Here is a 24,629-nt window from a genome sequence, read left to right on the forward strand (position 1 = left end):
CTTTCTGTGGTTAAATGTCTCTTTTTACAAGAACTCTTTTTCATTTTCTATGGATGCTGGTTTCTATGGATGCTGGTTATATATATATATGTATATATATATAGCAGAGCAAGCTTTTGGCACAGGAGAGCTTTGTTGATGGGGGTAGGAGAGGAGGGAGGTCCAACAAGTGGACACTTGTGGTAGAGGAAGGGTGAGTCCCTCATTACCCCTGGCCAGCTGGATGGCTTTGGGCAAGTCACCATACTATCTGTGCCTCAGTTTCCTTATCTAGAAAATGGAGCTAAAAATAGGACTTCACTTCAGGGGTTTGCTTTGAGTAGTATATATGTGCATCCTTTATTATTATCTAGACCTCTATCATCGGCTATTTTGTGAAATGCATTTGTCTTCCTAACTTTAATTTGGGATAATATTTGATCCTACCTTGTTCACACAAACAAACTCCTACCAAGCCTTTAAAACCCCAGCTTGAATGACTCCTCAGGATGTCTTCCCAGATGTCTGACCTCAATACCTTCCTTCTTGGGGCTCCCTCAGTCCCCTGTCTAGAGCACTGAGGGAGCAGCCCGGTTTTAGAGTCATGCTGAGAGCTGAACCAAAGTCCCAGCTTTGCAACTTATAAATTAGGAAATCTTGGCCAACTTATGTGACCTCTCTGACCTCTCTAAACCCACGTGACCTCTCTTCATCTGCTAACCAGTACCTTTAGCAACATCTCAGGGTTTCAGTGGGAATAACTTAATTAGAAAAATTTAAAGTATAAAAATTAAATGCTCAAGAAATGGTAGACAGTTCAAAGCCTTCTAGGAAAGCCCCTGATTATATTGTGATTCACTCACCTTCTCCGCATAACCCTGGGTGACGTCATCAGGGCGTTTAATCATTTCTTATCCCTGGTAACTAGTACACTACCTGATACATAGTAAATGCTAGTACATCCTTGCAAAATGCTGTGTGCAGTCATGAATGAATGAATGTGAGCTCTCTGATTCTCTAGAGTGTCCAGGAGGTGCGAGCTCCCCCTGCAGCGGCAGGGGCATTTGTGCGGAAGGCATGGAAGGAAACGGAACTTGTTCCTGCCAGGTAAGCTCACAGACGTGTTCTCCTTCCCCCTCTCCTTCCCTGTTGTCCCTCCTTAAACACATGTGCACTAGGTGGAGTTTCTAAGAAGTAGCACTATTAGTAAAATGAGTATACAACTTGCGACAAAATGATCTCTTAGGGGCTGGAGACCTTTGAGAGAGTCCGTTCTCTCCTCAGGCTTAAGCACATCCCTCTGTAAAATAGGTTTGATAAAAAAAAAAAAAAAGAAAAAAAAAAGAAATACCTACATCATTACATTTGTTGAAAAAGTGCAATGAGTTTGTATGTGTGAAAATATTTCATGAAACTCTACAGGGCTGTAGAAATTACTGGATCTGTCTGTCCCTGTTAAGAATCCTGTGGTCACTGGATCTGCCAAGGAAGAATGTCTATTGTTACCCCACAAAAGTGACTTTTTGTGAGCTTCAAACCTTTGATAATTTAAATACAAAGAAATCCCTGTGAATGGGATGGAGCTTAATGTCTTCAGAAATGCAAAACTGAAAGAGTATTCTTTTCACTCTTGAGTGAAATTATATGTGACAGTACTTGCCCTCTGTTTGTATCTTTGGACTGACAAACCAGCTTCCTTCTGAGGAGCTCCAGACTCTTGGTGAAAAATGATGCAGAGTAATGTATACATTATAACACAAAACAGTCGAGTATAAAGGCAGAAATAGGAGGAAGAAGCTTCAGGAAAGGACAGAAGGAAGATACAGTCGAGAAAAAAGTACTGACCAGATCATCAGTTAGAAATCCCAGGGCTGGGGCGCCTGGGTGGCTCAGTGGTTAGGCCGCTGCCTTCGGCTCAGGTCATGATCTCAGGGTCCTGGGATCGAGTCCCGCATCGGGCTCTCTGCTCAGCAGGGAGCCTGCTTCCTCCTCTCTCTCTCTCTGCCTGCCTCTCTGCCTACTTGTGATTTCTCTCTGTCAAATAAATAAATAAATAAATCTTTAAAAAAAAAAAAAAAAAGAAGTCCCAGGGCTTCCTAGAACATCGACTGCTTGGGTCTCATGCCATCTACCTGGTTTTCTACAGGACGGGTTTGGAGGAACAGCCTGCGAAACCTGTGCTGAAGACAACTTATTTGGGCCCAGCTGTTCAGCAGGTAAGTCTGATTTTTATGTAATCAAATGCATTTGTAAGGGCTGAGAGTCAAACTTAGCTTAGGCAGCTGAAGCCTCCAGAAAGGCTATTCCTTGCAGGGGAAACTCCAAAGAGTTATGTAGAATGAAGTCTACACAGGCAAAACAAAGAATTGACAAGAAATGCAGTCTTCGAAAAAAGAGACAGTTTTCTGTGGTTTTCAGCACCGGCAGTCAGCTGCTCACCAGTAATGCTTTCTGGCAAACTTGGTAGCATCTCTCCAGGTTCCAGGATCCCATATCCACTTGTTGTTTGCTCTTGAGGTCTTTCTGGGTCCTGGTCTCAGCATAGACCTCCTTCCCAGGGACTTCTTTTTCCATGGTAGTTCCCACCAGATTCTGGTCCTTCCTTTCGGGAGTTCTCAAACACCTGAGGGGATCAAGGGTTGTTGGCTCTATTTTGCAGATTAAACAAGCAAACAAACAAATTGATACTGGCTTGTCCATTCTTTGGGGTCTCCCCAGAAATAGACCCTGAGACAAGGATTTCAGTACAGGGAGCATACTTGGCACATCCCAGAAACACCAAGAAAATGACATAAGGAATATAAAGGGTATGTTATCAAGCCAGAGACCAGCATAGATGATTAGAGCTTAATGCCCTGGGGAACTGGGTGTTACTGTAGAACTATAGAGCATTTCTCTTGGAGTCATCCTATCACAGGGGAGCGGGAACCACAGTGTGGTAGGCAAAATGAGGACCTCCCCCAAATGTCCACATCCTAAACCCTTGGGCCTAGGAATATGTTACCTTACATGGCAAGAAGAATTCAGGTTGCATATGGGATTCAGGTTAATAATCATCTGACCTTAAAATAAAGAGATTATGCTGGATGATTAGATGGGCCTACTATACCCCAAAGTCCTTAAATGTGGAGGAGGAATGCAAAAGATACTATATCAGAGTGATGAGATGTGAGGAAGACTCTGCCAGCCTTTGCTATATTTGAAAATGAAAGGGGACCACAAGCCAAGCAATGTGGGTAGCCTCTAGAAGCCAGAGAAGACAACAGGCTGATTTCAGCCCCCAGTGAGCACTTGGGCAGAGCAGCCATCCTAGGAAGGGTTCACAGAACATTGGAAGTTAGCTGGAAGACAAGGAATTGGTAAGGCCTAGAGAATGTGGGCATGGTAGGGACAGTGCCTGCCAGATTCAGTCTCCCAGAAAGGATATGTCAGGTGACCTTTCTCCAAGGCTTCCTTAGTTGTGGCTTTTATGGACTCTGCTTTGATTCAAATATTTAATTCAAAAAATATCTGAATCAAAGCAGGGTCTACCAAAATTGACTTTTTCCATAAAACCTATTCCCATATATAGACATCTCAACCCCATAAAACCTATGCCCATACATAGACATCTCACCCCCATAAATCTTCAGACTGTAATAACTTTGACCTGCAACATCAGAGACACTGTCTCCTAATCCACGGTTCCTTGAAAGCAGGCACTGATTTGTCTTTCTCCCTAGTACCTCCCATGGTGCTATTGCATGCAAGACATGCACTACACTTCTGTTGGCTGGGTGAGTAAGTGGGTGAGTGCATGAGTGAATGAATGAATGATCAAACTCACTCCAGCCATGTTGTCCTGACCCACAAGCTTGATTTTGAGAGGCAGCATGTACAGAGAATTAGAGCTTTGGCTTACACTCAGACTAGGCTTCAGCCCTAGGAACCCTCAGTTAACCAAGCACATGCTGTCTTGTCTTCATCTGTAAAAATAGAAACAATATTGTCTCCTTTAGCGTTATTATGAGGATTTAGTGAGATCATCAGTACATAATAAATGTTAGCAACTGTTATTACTAATAACTAGTATTCCCTAGTGGCCCCCAATCTGGTGTTTTTGTTCATCCACCATTCCATAGAAGATGATTTCGTAAGGGTGTTGGCAAAAACAAATTAAAAACAGATGCTGCTGTTCAGGGTGTTTTTAACATTGTGTGCTATATTAAAGGACATGTCTCCCCATTTGGTCCTTTCCTACCATAATCCTAGAATCTGAATCACATATTTTGAATAAATATTGAAATGGAAAGGGAAAAAGGACAGCATCCAACACTGTTTACTTACCAAGAAAGCCAAGTATGGCTGGGGGATGAAAATTTAGAAAGATGAATCCATGTTACCTCCAAGAAATTGGTGCTGGTTGCTGATAAGAAAAGATATACAAGAAGATACTAAAAATTTCTAAATAAACTATCCTCTCTTCACACTTGTTTGTACCATGGAGGAAGGGGAAGTGAAAGGGAGAAAGGTGGATTAGAAACCTAATTTTTTTTCCTTTTTTTTTTAACCATAGCAGATACCCTCCCCAATGTCCATCACCCTGATCATCAGCCACCTGATTCCTCACATTCCCCTCCCCTCTAAAAACCCTCAGACTGTTTCCTGAGATTAGGATTCTCTTATGGTTTTTATCCCTCTCTTTTTTCATCTTGTTTCAATTTTCCCTCCCTTCCCCTATAATCTAAAAACCCTCAGGCTGTTTCCTGAGATTAGGAGTCTCCTATGGTTTGTATCCCTCTCTTTTTTCGTCTTGTTTCAATTTTCCCTCCCTTCCCCTATAATCGTCTGATTTGTTTCTCAAATTCCTCATATCGGTGAGGTCATATGATAATTGTATTTCTCTAATTGACTTTTTACACTAAACATAATTCACTCTAGTTCCATCCACATCATTGCAAATGACAAGATTTCAGTTTTTGATGGCTGCATAGTATTCCTGTGTGTGTGTGTGTGTGTGTGTGTGTGTGTGTATCATATCTTTATACATTTATCTGTTGGTAGACATCTAGGTTCTCTCTATAGTTTGGCTATTGTGGACATTGTTGCCATAAACATTTGGGTGCATGTGCCCCTGTGGATCACTATATTTGTATCTTTAGAATTAATACCCAATAGTGCGATTGCTGGATCGTAGGGTAGCTCTCTTTTCAACTTTTTGAGGAACCTCCATACTGTTTTCCAGAGTGGTTGCACCATCTTGCATTCCCAACAGTGTAGGAGAGTTCCCCTTTCTTAGCATTCTTGCCAACACCTGACTTACTCATTTTAGCCATTCTGGCTGATGTGAGGTAGGATCTCACTATGGTTTTGATTTGTATTTCCCTGATGCCAAGTAATGCTAAGCACTTTTTCATGTGTCTGTTGGCCACTTGGATGTATTCTTTACAGAAATTTCTGTTCATGTCTTCTACCCATTTATTGATTGGATTACTTGTTTTTTGGGTATTGAGTTTGATAAGTTCTTTATAGATTTTAGATACTAGCCCTTTATCTGATAGGTCATGTGCAACTATCTTCTCCCATTCTGTCAGTTGTCTTGGTTTTGTTGACTCTTTCCTTCGCCATGCAAGCTTTTGATCTTGATGATGTCCCAATAGTTCATTTTTGCTCTTGCTTCCCTTGCCTTTGGCAATGTTTGTAGGAAGAAGTTGCTGCGTCAGAGGCCAAAGTCTTTGCTGCCTGTGTTCTCCTCAAGGATTTTGATACATTCCTGTCTCACATTAAGCTCTTTCATCCATTTGCAGTCTACTTTTGTGTGTGGTATAAGGAAATGGTCCAGTTTCATTCTTCTGCATGTAGCTGTCCAATTTTCCAAACACCATTTGTTGAAGAGACTGCTTTTTGTTTTTATCTCTCAAATTCTCCCCTTGTAATCAAGTAGCTATTTATCATTCTTTTTCTCGTCATTTTCTCATCATTTCTTTTTCTCATCATTTGGTCTTCTGTATCACTAATTTTCTCTTCTGCCTCATTTACACTAGCAATAAGAGCCTCCACTTTTTTTGTTTTATTTTATTTTTTCAGTGTTCTAAGATTTATTGTTTATGTACCACCCCCAGTGCTCCATGCAATACATGCCTTCCTTAATACCCACTGAGGTTCACCCATTACCCCACCCCTCTCCCTTCCAAACCCCCCAGTTTGTTTTCAGAGTCCACAGTCTCTCATGGTTCATCTCCCCCTCCAATTTACCCTAATTCACTTTTCCTTTCCGTTTTTTACTGTACCTCATTAATAGCTTTTTTTACTCCAACTTGTTTAGATTGTAGTTCTTCTATTTCTTGAGAAAGGGATTTTATTTCTCCAGAAAGGGATTCTCTAGTAACTTCTGTGATTTTTGCAAGCCCAGCTAGGATCTTTATAATCATCTTTCTGAACTCTAGTTCTGATATCTTACTAATCTCAGTAATGACTAGGTCCCCAGCAGTCAGTACGGCTTCTTGTGGTTTTGTTGTTGTTGTTGTTGTAGTTGTTGTTGTTTTTTGAGGCAAGTTTTTCCACCTTGTTAGTTTATCCAGAGAAGAATAGGTGAATGAGAGGACAAAATGCTAAAAGGGTAACAATGACCCCAGGAAAATATACACTAACCAAATCAGAAGAGATCCAAAACTGGGGAGAGAAGAAAGGAAAAAAACATATATATATATATATATATATATATATATATATATAAATAATTAGGCTGGTGAATAGAACAGAGCCACACACTTGATTTGGGGTGTATTTTTGTTTGTTAGAAGAAATTGTCTCCCAAAATTTTAAAGAAAGAAAGAAATATATGTATGTATGTATGTACGTACACACATACACACACATACATGATGAAGGGATGAAATATGACTGTAAAGATGAAAATTTAAAAAGAGTTTTAAAAAAGAATTGATAAGATAAGAAGTTGGTTGAAAAAAGAAAAAAAAGAAAGGAGAGAATGTGATCAGGCTGGAGAGTAGAACAAAGCCATACACTAGATTAGGGTATATTTATGTCTGTTAGAAGAAACTCTATCCCAAAATTTTAAAGAAAGAAAAATATATATACAAAAAATAAGGTTAAATACAATGAAGGGTTAGAATATGACTATAAAAATGAAAATTGTAAAATATTTTTAAATGAAAATTATAAAATATTTGTAAATATTTTTAAAATATTTTTAATTAGTTTAAAGGTATTGATAAGATAAAATAGGTTAAAACAGGAAAGAGGAAATACTCAAAAAATAGAAAAAGAAAAAATAATGAATATTTTAAAAATTTAACTTTGAAAGACCAAAGAATCATGGGGAAAATGCCATGAATTCTATTTGCATTCCTCTAACGCTGGTGTTTTGCAGTTCTCATGGATCAGTAAACTTGGTCTTAGCTGGATGTTCTTGCTGATCTTCTAGGGGAGAGGCCTGTTGCAGTGATGCTCAAATGTCTTTGCCTGAGACAGAATTGCACCACCCTTGCCAGAGGCCAGGCTAAGTAATCTGTTCGGGTTTGCCCTTGGTTGCTTTTGTTCCTTGAATACTTTCCATACAGCTTTGGAGGACGAGAATGAAAATGGGGCCTCCCAAACTCTGGCCCCACAGGAGCCGAGATCTCAGAGCCCTACTCCTCAGTGCAACCTCAGAGAAAAGCAGTCAATCATTCCTGTCTCCCTGGCTACAGGCTGCACTCCAAGCTCATCCAGCCTGTACTGAGTGTTTCTATCTCTGGCTCATGCCCCACTTGGAGTGCCCAAACCCAGCAGAATCCTGCAGCACACTCCTGCACCCCTCCTCCCAGAGAAGGAAGGTTCATCCCCCCAGATCTGCCACTTGTGGGGTCCCTGCTCAAAGAGCAGTGGTCCGCCTGTGCCTCAGATCATGGTTTAAGGTAACCCCAAACTGAAAGCCCCCTCCTCAGCTCTGTCTCTGCAGTTAGCCTCCCCACTCTGATACCTGAAAGTTCAGTCAATCAGGCACCCCCCAGTGTTTCTGTGACCCTGCGGGTCCTGAGACCACACTATCCCGAGGGCTCCACCCCCTGCTTAGCCTCTAGAGTGACGTCCCTCAGTGGAGCAGACTTCTGAAAGTTCAGATTTTTGTGCTCCATTGCTTTACCACTTGCCAAGATCTGGCCTCTCCCCCCACAGTGTATTTTCCTGTATATTTCTTCAGATTCACTGCACATCCTACCTTCCAGAAAGTAGTCGCTTTAATGTTCATAAAATTGCTGCTATTCTTCTGTTCAATCTCCTGTTGAGTTTTAGGTGTTCAGAGTGGTTTGATATCTACCTGAATTCCTGGGACAAGACAAAATTTAGGTCTCCAATTCCTCTACCATCTTGCTCCTCCTAGAAACCTAAATTTTTCACTAAGAAACCTAAATTGAGACTCAGAAGAGAAAACTCCAAGCTCCATTTTCCAATCAGTATAACTTTGGGAGTTGAGGGAATATCCTGACTCTGTACCATCCAAGGAGATGCCTAGTGCTCAGTGGCTGGACACCTGTGGCCACTGAGTACCTGAAATACAGATAGTGCAACTGAAAGACTGAACTTTAAATATCACTTCATGTCACTTACCTTAAATTTAAATAGCCACATACAGCTGGTCTGCACCATATTGGAGAACCCAGCTCTAGAATGTAATGGTTAGGAGAGCAGGATTTGAAGTCAGACTGGCCTGAGTATGTGTCCAACTTCACTTGCTTGTGACCTGAGGCAATCTATTTAGCCTCTCTAAACCCTCACCATCTGTAAAATAGGAATAATAATACCTGCCCGTGGGACTGACAATGTAGCAAAGCTCTGAGCAGCAGGTCACAAGCACTCACTCAATGGAAACATATAGTCAGCGAGGACAAAAACAGTCCAGTGGTAACCAAACCATGCATGGGTGGATGGATGGTTGGGTGAGTGGATGGATGGTGGATGGATGGATGGATGGTGGGTGGATGGTGGGTGGATGGTGGATAGATGGATGGATAGATGGACAGTGGATGGATGGATGGTGGATGGATGATGGATTGGATGATGGATGGTAGATGGATGGATGGATGAATGGATGGTGAATAGATGGGTGGTGGATGGGTAGATGGATGGTGGATGGATGGATGGACAGTGGATGGATGGATGGTGGGTGGATGAATGGTTGGATGGATGGATGGATGGCGAGTGGGTGTATGGTGGATGGATGGATGGATGGATGGATGGTAGGTGGTCGGTGGATGGATGGATGGGTGGATGAATGGATTAATAGATGGTGGATGGATGGTGGATGGATGATGGACGGTGGATGGATGGTGGATGGATGGATGGTTCAGTGATGGCTGATCTTTTCCATTAGCAAAGACAAGGGAAACTTACAATCTTTTTCAGCAGCTGGGCCTCCACTGGGTGTCAGTGTGGTTTCATCTAGTAAGGCACTGGTCCCACAGAGGTGGCAATTCTGCCTGTAAGTAGGACAACTCTATTAGCTTCAGTTTATTTTTAACACTGACTTTAACTTGCTGCCAGAGCATTCTCCTACCCTGCTGTTGACTAGTTTAGAAATGATTTAGAGTTGCATTGGCCAAGGGTTTTTATCTCTGCTGCCAATGCCCTCACCTCCTCAGTGCCTCATTCCTGGTAAGGGCAGAATGCAAAGCCCACTGTCTCTGACATGACTTTCAAATCAGTCCCACAACTGTGTCTCATTAATAACAATAGCTTGCATTTGCTGAGCACCCACTGTGCATCAGGCATTGTGCAAAGTTTGATAGGCATCATCTCTTTGGATCCTCACAACTCTGCAAGCTGGGTTCCTCATGTTATGGATAAAGAAGCAGAGAGGTTTCTCAAGGTCAAGCAGCTATTTTGGGAATATAAGCAGAATTAGACTCCAATATCTTACTCCAGAGCCTGGGCACCTGAACACTGCACTCTTCTTGCCCCTGATGAACATCCACCATGCATTAGACCCCCAGACAAACAATAAGATGCTAAAGAGGAGACAGATTAGCTCCCCAAGGAGCTGAAGTGCAGGTGACAATTATGATCCAGGGTGCACAGCACACACAGGATGCTATGGGAACAGGAGAGGGAGCAGCTCCCTCTGCTAAGGGGCATAGCACTGGGGGCATCAGGCACTGTCCAGTACAGTGGCTGTACCAGAACACTGCCCCCCCCCCGACCCAAATGGCCATAGTTTGGCCACTTTAAAGTCACACACCCCAAATATTTTTGTGTCTCTATAGATTTGTTGACACCAGTTCAACAAAGTCCAAGTGTTCTTTAAAAGAGATCTCAGAATCCCTCCACAACTCATTTCTCCTTCCCAAGGACACTTTCTTGGCAATGGCTGGTGACCCTGAAATAGGTATCAGGTGTTTCTAAAGGCTGTCCATGCCAGCCCAGTTAATCCAGTACAGTGGCTGTACCAGAACACAGAACACAGGGAGCCTGGAGGGAAGTTCAGTGGCAAGGACAACTCTTAGTTAACATCGAAGTTCGAAACCAGGGCTGGGTTACATTCACTTCCCTCTTCTGCCTCCTCGTGTTCTTCCATCAGCTGCATGACGCTTAAGACCTTGAACCTCTGAGTCCAGCTCCCCACTACAGTGTGAGTCCTTGAATGGAGGCATTGTGAACTACTCATATTCATATACCCAGTGCCTCCTACAGTGACTGCCACTAGAGAGGAACTGAGTAGATATTTTTTTAATTGAGTTTAATTGACCCTTCTCTTCTGAAAGTTAGTACACTCCCTCCACACACCTGTTACCTCATGACCAATCTGGCCTCTCTCTGGAGCTCCTGTTCCAACAGCTACAGCCATAGGTGAGCATCAGAGTGCTTTGTTAAAATAGAAAGAATGGCAAGTCCATTTCTGAAGTGGGGATGACAATTACAAATCCAATTTAAGTTTTGATGTTATTTTTATGAATACTTGAGTTGGATGTCCCCCACATTTCATACGTAACACAAGGTTCATGAGCTCTACCTCACAGAGTGCAGTGAGCATCCCAGAAGACAATGTGTGTAAAACATGTGGCAAAATGCCTGATGGATAGTAAGTGCTCAGTAAATGGAAATGCAAAGCCAATGCTAGAGTGAGGTGAAGGAGAGACCTGCTTCAGGTGACAAATTTAAGGAGGCATCAAAAACTCGGTAATCAAGTCATTTCAATTCTCGGTCAAGACCCCTATAACAAAGGGCCACACAGGGGTGGCTTCAAAAACAAGAATTTAGGGTCTCTGTTCTGGACACTAGGAATCTAAAAGCAGTATGTCAGTAGGGCCGTGCTCTTTCTGAGTGCTCTGGGAGAGGGTGGTTCCATCCCTCGAAGCTTCTGGTCGGGCAGGCGTCCTGGGGCTTGAGGGGCACCACTGCCACCTGTGCATGGCTGACTTGTCCTTGTGTCTGTGCCCTCTCCTCTTCTTAGAATGACCAGTCATATTGGGTGAAGGCCCCCATAGGACCTCAACGTAACCAATCACATCTGCAGGGCCCCTGTTTCCAAATAAGGTGACTCTGAGAGACAGAGGGTTAGCACTTCAATGGATCCTTCTGAGGTACCCAATTCAACCCATGACAATCATATTTTTAAATTCTTGAGCAAAACATCCAAATTTCAAAGAAAGGCAGGATCCAACTCTGCACTGGAGCCACCTCACCTCATTCTGTCCGCGCTCTGCCCTGCCTCCCCGCAACTCTCCCTGTATCCTGCTTCCCCCTTCTCACCTTAATCCTGGCCCTGTAGGATGCTGCCTTGATTGATAATGTACTCGTGCTGTTGGGGGTGTTGTGATAAAGCAACAGAAGAGATGTTGTAGGGAAATACAGGGAGGAGGGAGGCCTCCCAAGGGATTCCGGTCTAATAGAGGAGAAAACTCTATAGATGGAGAAAGAAAAAATACAGCCCTGCCTGCTGTTGGCCAGCAGCCAGGCTCGCTGCTCCCAGCTAGGCAGTGGTGCTGCCCTGCAGAGCAGACAATTTCACAGGGTATCACCATCGAAGACCCGCTGTATCCATGCTGGAATAAGACAAAAACTAGGCCACTGCAGCATCATGTCTGGATAGAGAAATAAACGATGACAGTGGGCAACTGGAAAAATAACCTAGCAGCTACCTCTTCTGGCCACCACGAGCAGCTCTGCTGCTCACCTTTCGAGGCCACCCAAACCCCCACCTCTGTGCTGCCAGCTCGGAGGTCCCAGCACAAAAGCTGCTCCTCTGGGCTCCAGCAGCACCTTCTTTGTACCTTGCCCCCTATCACAACCTACTGTAATGACCCATTTTGTCTATGCCTGAGAGTCTACTACCACCAGTGGTCAAACAGTCAGCAGCCAGGGTCAGCAGTCATGACAGAAGTAGCAGAGTCACTCATGGATTTCCATTCGTGTGCAGAAGGGAGCACAGGGGAGGCAAAGTCACAGAAGTGTGCAGTGCAGGAGGCATGTCTCTCCCAGGCCAGCCCCACCCAGCTATTCCTGACCAGCTCCCATCACCATTGATCTATCACATCCTGGCATTCATCACACTGCATTGTGATGGGCTGCCCTCTGCCATTAGACATAGAGGGCACGGACTTCGTCCTGCTTCTCTTTAGGTCATTAACCCCAAGCACAGCACCCTGAGCATGAGAGATATTCAATGTGTGTTTGGAAGGAAGGAAGGTAAACTAATGAGTCATCCTTTGTGCTTAGAACCTAAGATGTTTTAAATGAAGCCATTGAAAATGAAAAGTAAAAAAAGTTGGAGTCACATTGGATGGAACCTTGTTTGCCAAGGAGAGGGATTTAGATTTTATTTGGTCAGCAATTCGTGGTCACTGAGGTATTTGGGGGAAGATCACCTGCCATTATTGGTCACACGGAATGGATGGAACAAAGAAGTGAGAACTTGGACACCAAGTCCAGATAAAATGCTACTGCAGCAGTCCAGGCAAAGCATGGCAAGCACCTGAAGGAGAACTGTTCTGATAGATACAAAGATCAGGGGATCAAAGTGGGACACATAACAAAGATTTCAAAAGATGTAATGTCTTACTAAATGTTTGGAATACTTCCTTAATCCTTGCTTTGCCAATATTTGGTTAGGTTTTTAAGCAACAAATCTTAATTATGTTTTACTTGAGTTAATATTAAATTGGCTGACATGCACTGAACATATGTGGTGGGCAGAAGAATGTCCCTGAAAAGAAGTCCATACCCTCAGCCCTGGAACTTGTAAACATGTTAGGCTATATGACAAAGGAAAATTAAGGTAAGTAAACTAAGATAATAAATCTGTATTGTTTTACATCACAATTAAGTCATTACACAATCTGTTACAGCAGGAGAAGGAAACCAATACAGTATGTTGCACAAAGGGCTGTGCCAATGGTGCTGGTGACCCAGCCAGATTATAAATCTTCCTACAAGTGAGCTGCAGACTGAATGCTAAAGAATTGACCACTTATTTCAAATACCTTTCACTTGTCATTTTTGAAATGACCTCTCAGTGGGCTAAAAAGCTATCTATTTCAAGCTAAAAGATAAGGCATAGTTATTCTCTGCCTTTTCAAATTTATCTTTTGTACTTGAAGGTCCCCATCATTCAGGAAGTAGGATTTAGCCCAACAGACAGTAGATCCCCACCACCAACAGTGATTGAGTCAGTGGTAGCTTTTCTCTATAAAACGTGACCAGTGTATAAAAAACATTACGTGAATTCCCTTCTTGAGACATCCAATGATGAAGTAACTAGTTTAAAAGTAGAGAAAAGCACTCCAATGCACTCCAACACACCACTACCTTATCTCATCCAGCTATAGAAATCCCAGGAGCAGGTATCACTATCCTCATGTTATACATAAATAAATTGGAGCTAATAGAAGGAAAATGAAGCCAAGATCCAAACCAGGGTCTCTAGGACTTCATGCCCTTGACTCTCCCCGTGTCCTTATACAGATTCTCAATGAAAACTCTCCCAAAGCATTACTCCTCCAGAATCTCTGGAAATCTCTATCAAGTAATGAAAAAAATATCCCCATTATCTGTCTGCAGTGTGCAGCTGTGTGCACGGAGTGTGCAACAGTGGGAGAGAGGGTGACGGAAGCTGTGAATGCTACTCTGCGTACACCGGCCCCAACTGCGACAAGCGTAAGTCCTGCCAGCTTCCTGAATGCCCTGCCAGACCGGATAGGCACAGATGGATGCATTTCAACTCTGTGCTCACATACCGGGGCTCTGCGTGGCTGAGGCACCACTGAATGTGTTCCTGGGAGAAAACCAAAAATTAAAAAGGGAGGAAAAGGAGAGGAGAGGAGGGGAAAGAAGGAGAGGGGAGGGAAGCGGACGGAAGGGGAGGAGAGGGAAGGGTAGAGACGGTAGAGAGGAGGAAGTTACGGGAGATTTGGGAGCGATGTACTGACATAGCTATGACTTAAGCTGGCAGCAGTGTGAAGGACTGAATAAAGAAAGCTGGAAAACCAGCTGAGGCCATGGCAACAAGTCAGCCGTGCAGTAAGGGAGACAACCATGTTCTCAAGTTCATGTCTCAAGTACAGAACACATGCACAGGAAATGAAGCTTCACTAAGTCTAAGTGAGTCACCATAGGTCACGAAACTACCAAATAGAAGACTGGGACCCAAATCATTCGAAATTCTTTAAATGCTCTCTCCCATAGGGTCCAAGCATGAGATAGGAACTGCAGAGTGATTGAAAAAGGAAAGCTTAATAGAAAGAATTAGTAAGCTATGACAGGAGAGTGGCTATAAAAGCACCAAGTGAATTCTAGGGCTGCTAGAGTGTAACAGAGGAAATTTGGAAAGGGGTGGTTTTCCCCTAGGCTGAGCTCAAACCTTGTTGGAGAAGGTATGGTGGCAGGCCACTGGGTAGAGGAGAATTTTGCTGGTTTGCCCAAGCCAGCATGGGACCACACTCATCTGGTGGGCAGGCAAAAAGGCTCCAGGACACAGATGAGCCAATGCTGGTGAGCAAACACACAGAGGAAGCCGGAGTGCTGGGCGTGCCAAACTCAGAGTGTGCAACGTCTGTGTGTGGAAAGGGCTGCGGGAAGGTGGCCACGGGGTCCCGGCTGAGGATGCAAGGTGACCAATAGACCATGCACTCTGAATGATGGCTGAAGCAGTGTCCTCACACACCCACACCACTGACAAACTATATGGCAGAGGCAAGCACACACAGCAGAAACAGAACCCTGACAAAGGAAGCAAGGAGAGGAGCCCCTTTTTCCTGCAGTGTCCCCTGGAATCCCCCTACCAGCCAAGCTTCGTGTATCACTGTAAAGGAGAAATAGAATCCAGTCCATTATCAAAGAGCGGGTAATGAAGGGTGAATTTGGAGCCAGCCATTAAGAAACTGTCATAAACAATGAATCTTGGAACACTGAAAACATTAAATTTAATTTTTTTTAAAAAACTGGACATTCTTCCTGTGACACTAGCCTCACTTATCCTCTGGATTTTACTCTTCTAATCTGTAAAATGAAGGGACTGGACAAGATTCAAATGCAACAAATTCAAACTCATTTCATAGAAAGTCACTATAGGGTTATGCACAGTAAGGAGGATGAATAAAACACAGCCTTTGTCCTGTGGAGGAGACAAACTGCAAGTGAGTGATTCAAATCAACAGCCAAATGAGACTCAGGGGGATAGAATAACCCCTTCTGGAGACCTCAGTCAGCCGTCTTTCCTCAGTCAGCCTTCTTTCCTGGCCACTCCCATCATTGCCCAGGGGACTCATGAGCAAAGACCTTTTTAATAAGACAGTAAACCCAGCCCAGAAACCACCCTAGTGGAGAACACAGGCAGATTTGCCTCCTAATGACAAAATAATTCTGCTGAGAGAGAAACAATAGACTGGCATGAAATACTTGCAACCCACATGGCAGGGAAGTTATCAAAATAATAGGAACCCAATTTTAAAATTTTCCAAAGAGCTGCTACTTCTCAGGAAGAGAAATAAAAACTAGGCAACAGGCATAGAAAAGGTGCTTGACCCATGCAGAAATCCCAATGAATCACAGATGAATTTAAAATCATGACAAAGTGATATTTTAGGAGGTTTGGAGGTTTGGTTTTGGTTTGGTTTGGGGTTTGTTTTTGCTCACTATGTTACACAGATTGCAAAGACAGATAATATCTACTGTGGGTTGGAGAAAAGTTGCAGTACAGTCAAGGGGGAGATGAAGTGCTACAACCTATGAGGGAAATTTATCTATTAAATTTTTTGAAGTATGCTTACAGTTTGTTGCCATAGCCCCAATTCAAGGAATTTACCTGGAGAAAAAGAGAGGTGGGCACTAGTAGGTAAAAATAAATGTAAAAAGAAATCCATGCAGTATTGTTTGTAAGAACAACACAAGCTAGAACAACTTGAATGTCCATCCGCTGGAAATCATTACATGAACTGTGGTACCTCCAACTCTAGTTAGGATAATGCTAGCTGCTGCAAGAAGCAAATACAAAAATCCAATGGCTTAACACCATTGTACAAGGCATCCCAAGCTACCGCATCAAACTCACAAGACTGTTATGGGATATTTTAAACTTTTGAGGGAGACAGCGATGCATCTAGCTTGAGTTAGCTTGAGTTGCTAGCTTGAGTTAGTTCACAATTTCAACATTAGGTAGCACTAGATCCCTTCTAATGATACCATCTTTACAAAACTGTGTTTTCCCGGCTTGCTAAGATAAAAAGCAAGGATCAAGCAAAAATCCTTCAGAATGGAATGAGGGTGGTAGTCTCCAATCTGATTCCAAGGTTGGAGAAGTTGGGCCGTGTCCAAAAAGCTCACACATTCCACTTATTAGTAAATGTGGTTATTTAAGAATGAAATAAAAGGGGCACCTGGGTAGCTCAGTGGGTTAAAGCCTCTGCCTTCAGCTCAGGTCATGATCCCAGGGTCATGGGATTGAGCCCCACATCGGACTCTGCTCAGCAGGGAGCTTGCTTCCTCCTCTCTCTCTGCCTGCCTCTTTGCCTACTTGTGATCTCTGTCTGTCAAATAAATAAATAAAATCTTTTAAAAACAAGAATGAAATAAAAATATTTCTCTTTATACTAACCACACTACTTTTTCAAACGTTTACTGAGGTCTCATGAGACACTTACTGACTTCTTCGGTTCTAGCAACTTAATAAATGGACCTGGTAGATACTTCTTTTAGACTGGGACACCATGAAAACATTAAGACACTAAACACCATGACCCGAGAATTTGGGGAACCTCCAGCGAAACATAGCAGAGGTATAATTCTTACTCATGTATAGTCCTGTGTGGGTGTCTGTGGCTGATACCAGCTTCCCACCACATGGTAATTAGGGATCCAGATCTTTCTATTTTGTGCCTCTGCCATTCCATAGCAGCTCAGACTGTTCTGTTTTGAGCCATGGAAGGAAGAAGAGAGAGTGGAGAAGCTCCTGCTAATGAAATCCAGAATGACACATCCAGCCTCCTCTCAATATCCCATCAATGAAATGTAGTCATGTGACCCCACCTAGATGCAAAGACGGTTTGGAATGTAATCCTTGAAAGGGCAGCCACTTTCTGGCAATGCTTCGACTTTATGGAAAGAGTTGTGGGGGGATATTCTCTACAAATGGTTGGTTCAACTGGCCACTGTTGGGGACAATCCTCCTTGAGTATCTCTTATTTGTATACCTCTTGAGGGCAGCACACTGATTGCTCTTTGTTCCAACATCTTTTCTGGGATGTTTGTATTGCAATCAGCCTTGGAAGATGTAGGGTCTCCCGTTGGGAACAAAGTGTAGGCATGCCTACTGCCTGTTCAAGGTATCAATGGATTACCTTTCAGCTCAAAATTAATCCTTTTTGTCTGCTTTGTGAAAATGGAGGGGAATTTGTAAATATATCTCATTCGCCAGCCCAAGAGGTAAAAAATTATGCATAGAGGGTGCTGGAGGGCCACTGAGGAAGGAAGGGTTTTCTCTTCCTGCTTCTGCTACCGCTCACTCACGAGGGCCCCCACAGAACTTCGGTTTTCTCCACTGGTCAGCCCTCCAGTTTCTCCAGTGCTAGGTCCCTGCAGGACTCGGCTTCCTCCAGTGTTTATCTACTATGTACCTTGACTAGTCCTTGAGTCAGGTGGCAGTGGCAGGGCCAGGAGCCCTGGACAGCACAGGCCTGTGCCACACCACACAGAGGTGCGCTTGCTCTTTGGTATGCCTTCTCTTCAGGGCCATGCGTGCCAAGGGCCCTGCAAGCCTGACCATCTGGAGAGCCAGCCATGTCCCTTCTCTCCCGCATGGCTGGCCCCTAAAGCCACCCTGGCCCCAGCCACATGCAGAAGTATGTTGCCTTTCCGAGGGAGTAGCTTCTCAGCTTCTGATTCTGGCAGCACTCAGAGGCAAGCAGCTTCCCCAGGCACCAAATGAACCCTGAGGCTTGGCACCTCCGTGTGGATGACCTTCCCTGGAGCCCTAACGGGAAGATTTCCGGCAAGTCTCACCACCATGGCACCTCAGCGCTTTCTCTACCACTTAGTGACCAAGGCCTGCCCTTGTTCAGTGACATCTGGGTCTCAGTCCTGGAGAGAGGAAGGCTCTACCTTGGGTGCTTATTTCAACCCTGGTGGAGTGGTTACTTTGTATATATCCACTATTGCTTCATTCTTAGAACTCTTTTTAACTCTCTTGAATTTTCTGCTGATAATTCTTTACATGAAAACATTCCCTGTTTAAATAACTGTGTGGTATTGTCTCTTGCCTGGGCCCTAAATAATATATTGCCTATTATTTAAAAAAAAAAAAAAAAAAAAACTCAGGTTCCCTAAAATTGGGGCTCCTCCCCTATAATGCAATCCAGTGCAGCCCTTCTCTGCATTGTCCCAGGGTACTTGGGGCTTGGAAGAACTGGTGCAAAAATGCCACCACTCTGGCTACTGCTCTTGATGTGAGTAATAAATTGTCCTTCACCTCTGACCCAGGAGTCTCATATCTTCAACCAGCATCTGTGGAACTGTATTAGCCTAACTTCTTAGCTTCGCACATTGGATAACATGTCAGTTTTCTTGTTTTTGACAACCCTCTGTGCCCCCCAGATAATGAAGTACTATGCAGTTATAAGAGATTAAAATGGATCTTTAAAAAAAGCTCCATAATATATTGTTAAATTAAAAATCAAGTTGCTAAATATCATCACAGGATTCCATTTTGGTTTAAAAAAATAGCCTAAATAAATTTGTACGTGAATGTAGAAGATTGGCTGTTGATATTGTTTACTTTGGGAGTGAAATGGAAGAATGAGAATCAGAAAACAGTTCATTTTTACTTTATAGATTCTGTGTTTTTCAAATTGTCACAGTGAGTCTTTTTAAATTATTTTTTTAATCACAAAGAACACTGCATTGGTTGAATTTTTTGGAATCAGGTTATTCTACTAATGTGGGTATCTCAACAATCTTCCTTTGCAGCCGTTCCTGAATGTGCAGCCTTGCTCTGCCCTGAAAATTCGAGATGCTCACCTTCCAGCCAAGATGAAACAAAACTGGAATGCAAATGCCTTCCCAATTACCGAGGCGACGGCCACTACTGCGAGCGTGAGTTGAATTTAGATCCTGCTAGCTCATTAATTGAGATGTTTAAGTTACTCAACAGGGAAAAAAAAAAAAAAAAAACACGCTCACAACCTCTCTAAAATTAACACAATGGCACTTCTATTTTTCTCTGTGTTAAATTGAATGAAATATATAACAAGCACTGAGCACATGCTCATCCATGATAGCTTTTCAATAAATGGCAATCTCTCCTTCTATTAACAAAGCACATAAATAGATTTTTAAACAATTTTTTATCAACTCTACTGATGTTAGGACAAAATACAGTCTGTCTTTCTCTCCTTTCCTCTCCTTTCTTTTTTTTTTTTAACTTAGATTGCATTAGCCAAGGAATAGCACATCACTAGTTTTTGATATAATGTTCAGTGATTCATTGGTTGAATTAAAGAGGGCACGTGGTATGATGAGCACTGGCTTGTATATTTTCCTTCTTTTCCAGGCTCATTTGCTTTGTGAGAGATTGTGTTGTATATTGAGGTGAACTCTGGAGGTAGACTGCCAGCATTCAAATCCCAGATCAGCTTATTACTAAATATAAGACCTTGGACAAGGTTTTTAACTTGCTTGTGCCTCCATTTTCCTATCTATCAAATGGGGATAATAACAGCTCCTCCCTTACAGAGTAGCTGTAAGGATTAACTGAGTTAACACATGACAAATGCTTAGACAAGGCCAGTACCTATTATAAATACCACAAGCATTAGTGCTTTCTTTCATGCTATTTTATATTTAAATCCACACAAATGTGTGGATTTATATCTATCAACATAATATTTATGGTTATAATCTCTGACAGCCATATATAAATCTGTTCAACAGGTTGGGGGCATCAGGTGTGGTAAGATGAACTGTATCTTACTCTCTCTCTTAAAACTATCCAAGTGCCTGTGCAACTTTGATGAGCTCATACCCTGTCATTCCCTTTCAAGCCATCAATCCATGTTTACAAGCAATCTGCCATCCTCATGCTCATTGCACGTACCTGGGACCAAATCGGCACAGTTGCACATGCCAAGAAGGCTACCACGGGGATGGCCAAGTGTGCTTACCAGTAGATCCCTGCCAGACTCGCTATGGAAATTGCCCTACAGAGTCTACAGTGTGCATATATGATGGGCCCGGACAGGTGAGAACATGAGGCATGGGACTAGGGTGTCTAGAAGCAGGACAGCCCACCAAAGCTAAAACCATGCCATGGGTATGACTTGGCTGCTAGGTTCTCCGACTTTTCCCTTTTGATGCTCAGCTTGAGGTTCCTCTCCCTTTAGACCTCCCTGGGCACAGGGATAACCTCAATGTGTCCCCTCCCCAGTCCATCCTCTGAACTCACACTTTCCTAGCCCCCCACCCCAGGGAAAACTAACTGTCCTACATTCTCTTGTGTCCTGCTCCTCAATGGCAATTGACAAAATATATACACAACTCATTTCAGATTAACAAATTAACTATTAACCACATATTGGGTGAATATGTCATCGACTTCCACTTACAATCCTCTATTCTTTCTCATATCCTTTCAAGGTGAGAGAGGACTCCTAGAACCAAAAATATTCTGTCCCAAAGAGATGAGCCCTGATAAAATGTCAGGCAGCCCTGACAGGTAGTAGGGAGCAATGAGGCTATTCTGGGATGAGACCCTGTCCCTCTAAATCACATCATGGCCTTGACTGGTGAAAAACAGCCAGGTCTAGAGATCTTTGCTGAAGAATCCAGTTGAAAGAGCCCTTTCACCAATACCTCATTCTTCCACCAACTATTTAGTGGGTGCCCACTGAGTCCATAACTGTGCATCAAGCTCAGTGGAGGAAGTATCTCTGTACAGCAGGATATTGCTGCTCTGGAAAAAAGAAAGGCTACAGGGCCTGGCCCAACCAGTCACATGTCCCCAGCAATCCAATCGCCCCATGGCAATGCTCCAGGAGTTCCCTGTAGAGAAATGACCCAATCTCACCTTCAGGGGAAAACGTATATTACATGCCATTTCTGCTCTCAGTGTCTGAGAAAGGTTTGGAAAGAAATTCAAGGCGCTGAGCCTCCATCCTCAAAATGAGAACCCTTATGGGAAAAGCCACATTATACTCTAAGCGAGGTCCCAGAACCTTGGGAGTGAGATTAAAAATAAACTTTATCTCTCAAAAATGGGGCCCAAGGCAGATTTTCAAGTCTTAGAAATCCCCATTATTCACACAGCAGCAGGGCATTCATTATTCCCACTATTCCAGAGTAGGGTTCCTCAACGTTGACATCACCAGCATTTTGGACTGGATAATCCTTTGTTGTGAGGGTTGTCCATGCATTGTAGGATGGTTAGCAGCATCCTTGGCCTCTGGTGACCCTGCCCCCTGTCTCCTGTTGTGAGAATCAGAAATTTCTGGAGACATTGCCCAATGTCAGGTTGAGACTCCCAGTTGAAAACCACTCTTTTGGAGCATCTGAGCATCATATCTCTCATCTGAGCCTCATCTCTACTCACTGCAGGTATTCTAAAGCCAGAAATTATGGATCTAGAAAGGCCCAGGGTTAGGAAACAAGAAATCTAAAAAGGTAAACTTTACCACAAAGTGTCATTTCCCAATGGGTGAAATACATAGACGTGACTCCCAATTCCAAATACTTTGACAAATTTTTAATTGAAGTCCGCACCATGGACCTACCCCAAGTTAGTTCTTATGGCAGAATACAGATAGACTAAAGAAGGATGTCAGCTTCTGTGACTAACGAGAACCCTTTGTTTTTCTCTCCCTATCTTCTGAAGTCTCACTGTGAGTGTAAAGAACATTACCACAATTATGTCCCTGGAGTGGGGTGCAGCATAATCAATGTCTGTGAGTCTAACAACCCCTGTCACAGGAATGCTAACTGCACTACCATCGCACCAGGCCAACCCAAGTAAGTCCGTTCAGTTCTACCACGTTCTTTCCAAGTAGTGGCTAGTCAATGCCGTAAGCTCCTCAAAGGGCAAGAAATGTGTCTTATTCAGTCTTCTACCCACCATACCCCCATCTAGCAGGATGTGAGATACCCAATACATGTTTCTTTAATCACTGAATCATTCAACAATTGTTTCCTTTGTAATGACCATTATAACACGTTGAGATACTGCCGTGGACTGATAACTGGGTAGTAAGTAGTCAGAGCGTGGGAGAAGGAAACCACCGTAGCTGGGAAAACAAAGGTCTGCTGTGATGACAGGCGTTTGACCTCTAATGTATATGCCTGTTTCCTCATTCATGAAATATTGCTTGCTAGTGGTGTCAAACAAGACTGGGGAAGGTGAATAAACACCAGTCGTGTTTCCTGGACTCCAAGTTTTAAGAGAGGGGACTTACCGAGAGGAAAAATATTTGTGTGAAAACTGAGGCAAACACAGCTTGTGTGGTGGTATTTAGAGGTGAAGGACCTGGATCCGAGTCTCAGTACTGGTACCTACCAGCTGAATGACCTTGGCAAAGTGACCGCGTATCCCTGGCCTTAGTTTCTCCATGTATGAAATGGGCACAGCAATGTCCACTCACTATGTTGTGAACATTCCTGAGAGAATGCTCTAGAAACTACTATACAGCTGTATTATGTTTTCATTAGTGGGTGAACTGAGGCTAGAATCCCAGTCTTTGACTCCCAGACCAAGGCTTCTACCTCTGTATCACTTCCTGTGCTTATTGTCATCAGCATCTTTGAAGGACTCACTGCCACTATGAGCTCAAAGCCATAGTAGACATTGAACCATGTAATAACTAACCGGTTTCTGTGTTTGCAGAGCTCCTTTTCATCTACTTTGAAGTTTATTTTTATAGTTGGGTCTCGAATGTGTGGATATGCCCTAATAGGTTTTACGATTGTCATGTTTTATTGTTAAATAAGTAGATATGTACTCCCTGTGGGTAGTCAAGAGAGCTTGGACATCAGAACACCTGGGCTCAAGTCCCAGCTCTGCCATTTACCTTCACCTCTCTGAATTACATTTTCTCTGTCATAAAAGGAGAGTTGTACCTCCCACCAGACTTGTGACAAGGAGTACAAGAGTATATACTCATCAGTCTCAGAGTAGAGCCTAGCATATAGAAATCACTCCACACGTGTGCATGCACACAACAACACACCACAGTTGTACATCTAGGCACATCTGCACCCAACACACATATGTGTACAGGTTACACACTCTTTGCCATCCTCTAAGAAAGTCTGAGTACAATTCTTTAAACACTTTCTCTCCTTTGTATTTGAGAGGATACAATAAAAAATGAAACGGAGGAATATTAGAATCATGTAAGTGGTATTAAATCTTGAGTTTAGAATGTCAGTGGGGTTACCACTTGATCCTGTTGATCACCCTCCCCCAAAAATGGACTGTCTGGGAAGGCTGGAAAGAAGATGAAGTTAAAGCTTGGCTATGTTACACTGATGAAATGTGGGGCCATCACTAATTAGTGCATATAATTTAGTTTACCTTGGGTAAGATTTATTTTGTTTACACCTCTTCAATATAGCAAGGAGCTTATGCAGAATATTCAAAATCATATTGTGTTAGTCCCAAAGGTCCACCCAATAAAGAAGAATGGGCTCAAACATGGGCTCTCTCACTCACCATTGCAGTGACATTGGACAGGCCATGTAAGTTTTCCTTCACCCAACAAGTCCACCAGAGATCAAGAGCATCTCCTTAGGAAGAAGAGCATTGACCCTTATAAGCATCCTTTTAAACTATCAGCTTCACGTTAATTATTACTAAGAAGAAAAAATAGCTTCCTGCCCTGCCCTGGACATTACACTTAGAGCATCCCATTCTGGCCCTCCACCAGCTACACCAGGGCATGCAGTTGGAGAAATAAGGGGACAGGCTCTGCCAGGGCTTGAGCTCCCCTCATAGACCATAATCACATACCTCTGCCTAAATGCCTCCAGACCAGCTTCCAGGACCTGTGCAAGCTCTTCCTGGTATGATTCTCCCCAGGGCATGGCCAAGAGTTGTTTGTGGAGGGTATGGAGGAGCAACATGGTTCCCACCACTCTCATGACCATCCTCTTGGCTCTGGTTCCACCCTCCTACTCTTCTTGAAACATGCCATGACTTCCCA

At 43.3% G+C, this 24,629-nt stretch overlaps 1 protein-coding gene across 2 annotated transcripts in view; it reads left to right on the plus strand.

The window, feature by feature from the left end:
- Window positions 1-24,629, plus strand: part of STAB2 (stabilin 2) — a 166,905-nt gene that overhangs the window by 26,126 nt on the left and 116,150 nt on the right. For both annotated transcript variants that reach the window (XR_009356928.1, XM_059186690.1), the window contains exons 4-9: window positions 1,001-1,086; window positions 2,126-2,195; window positions 14,014-14,109; window positions 19,411-19,536; window positions 20,484-20,680; window positions 22,310-22,443. Coding sequence is in view for 1 of the 2 variants with exons in the window: in XM_059186690.1 (XP_059042673.1) it covers window positions 1,001-1,086; window positions 2,126-2,195; window positions 14,014-14,109; window positions 19,411-19,536; window positions 20,484-20,680; window positions 22,310-22,443 (709 nt within the window). In the remaining variant the exon portion in view is untranslated. The remainder of the gene's footprint in view (window positions 1-1,000; window positions 1,087-2,125; window positions 2,196-14,013; window positions 14,110-19,410; window positions 19,537-20,483; window positions 20,681-22,309; window positions 22,444-24,629) is intronic.

The sequence above is a fragment of the Mustela lutreola genome, chromosome 8 (assembly GCF_030435805.1).
Source record: "Mustela lutreola isolate mMusLut2 chromosome 8, mMusLut2.pri, whole genome shotgun sequence".
NCBI classification, from domain to species: Eukaryota; Metazoa; Chordata; class Mammalia; order Carnivora; family Mustelidae; genus Mustela; species Mustela lutreola.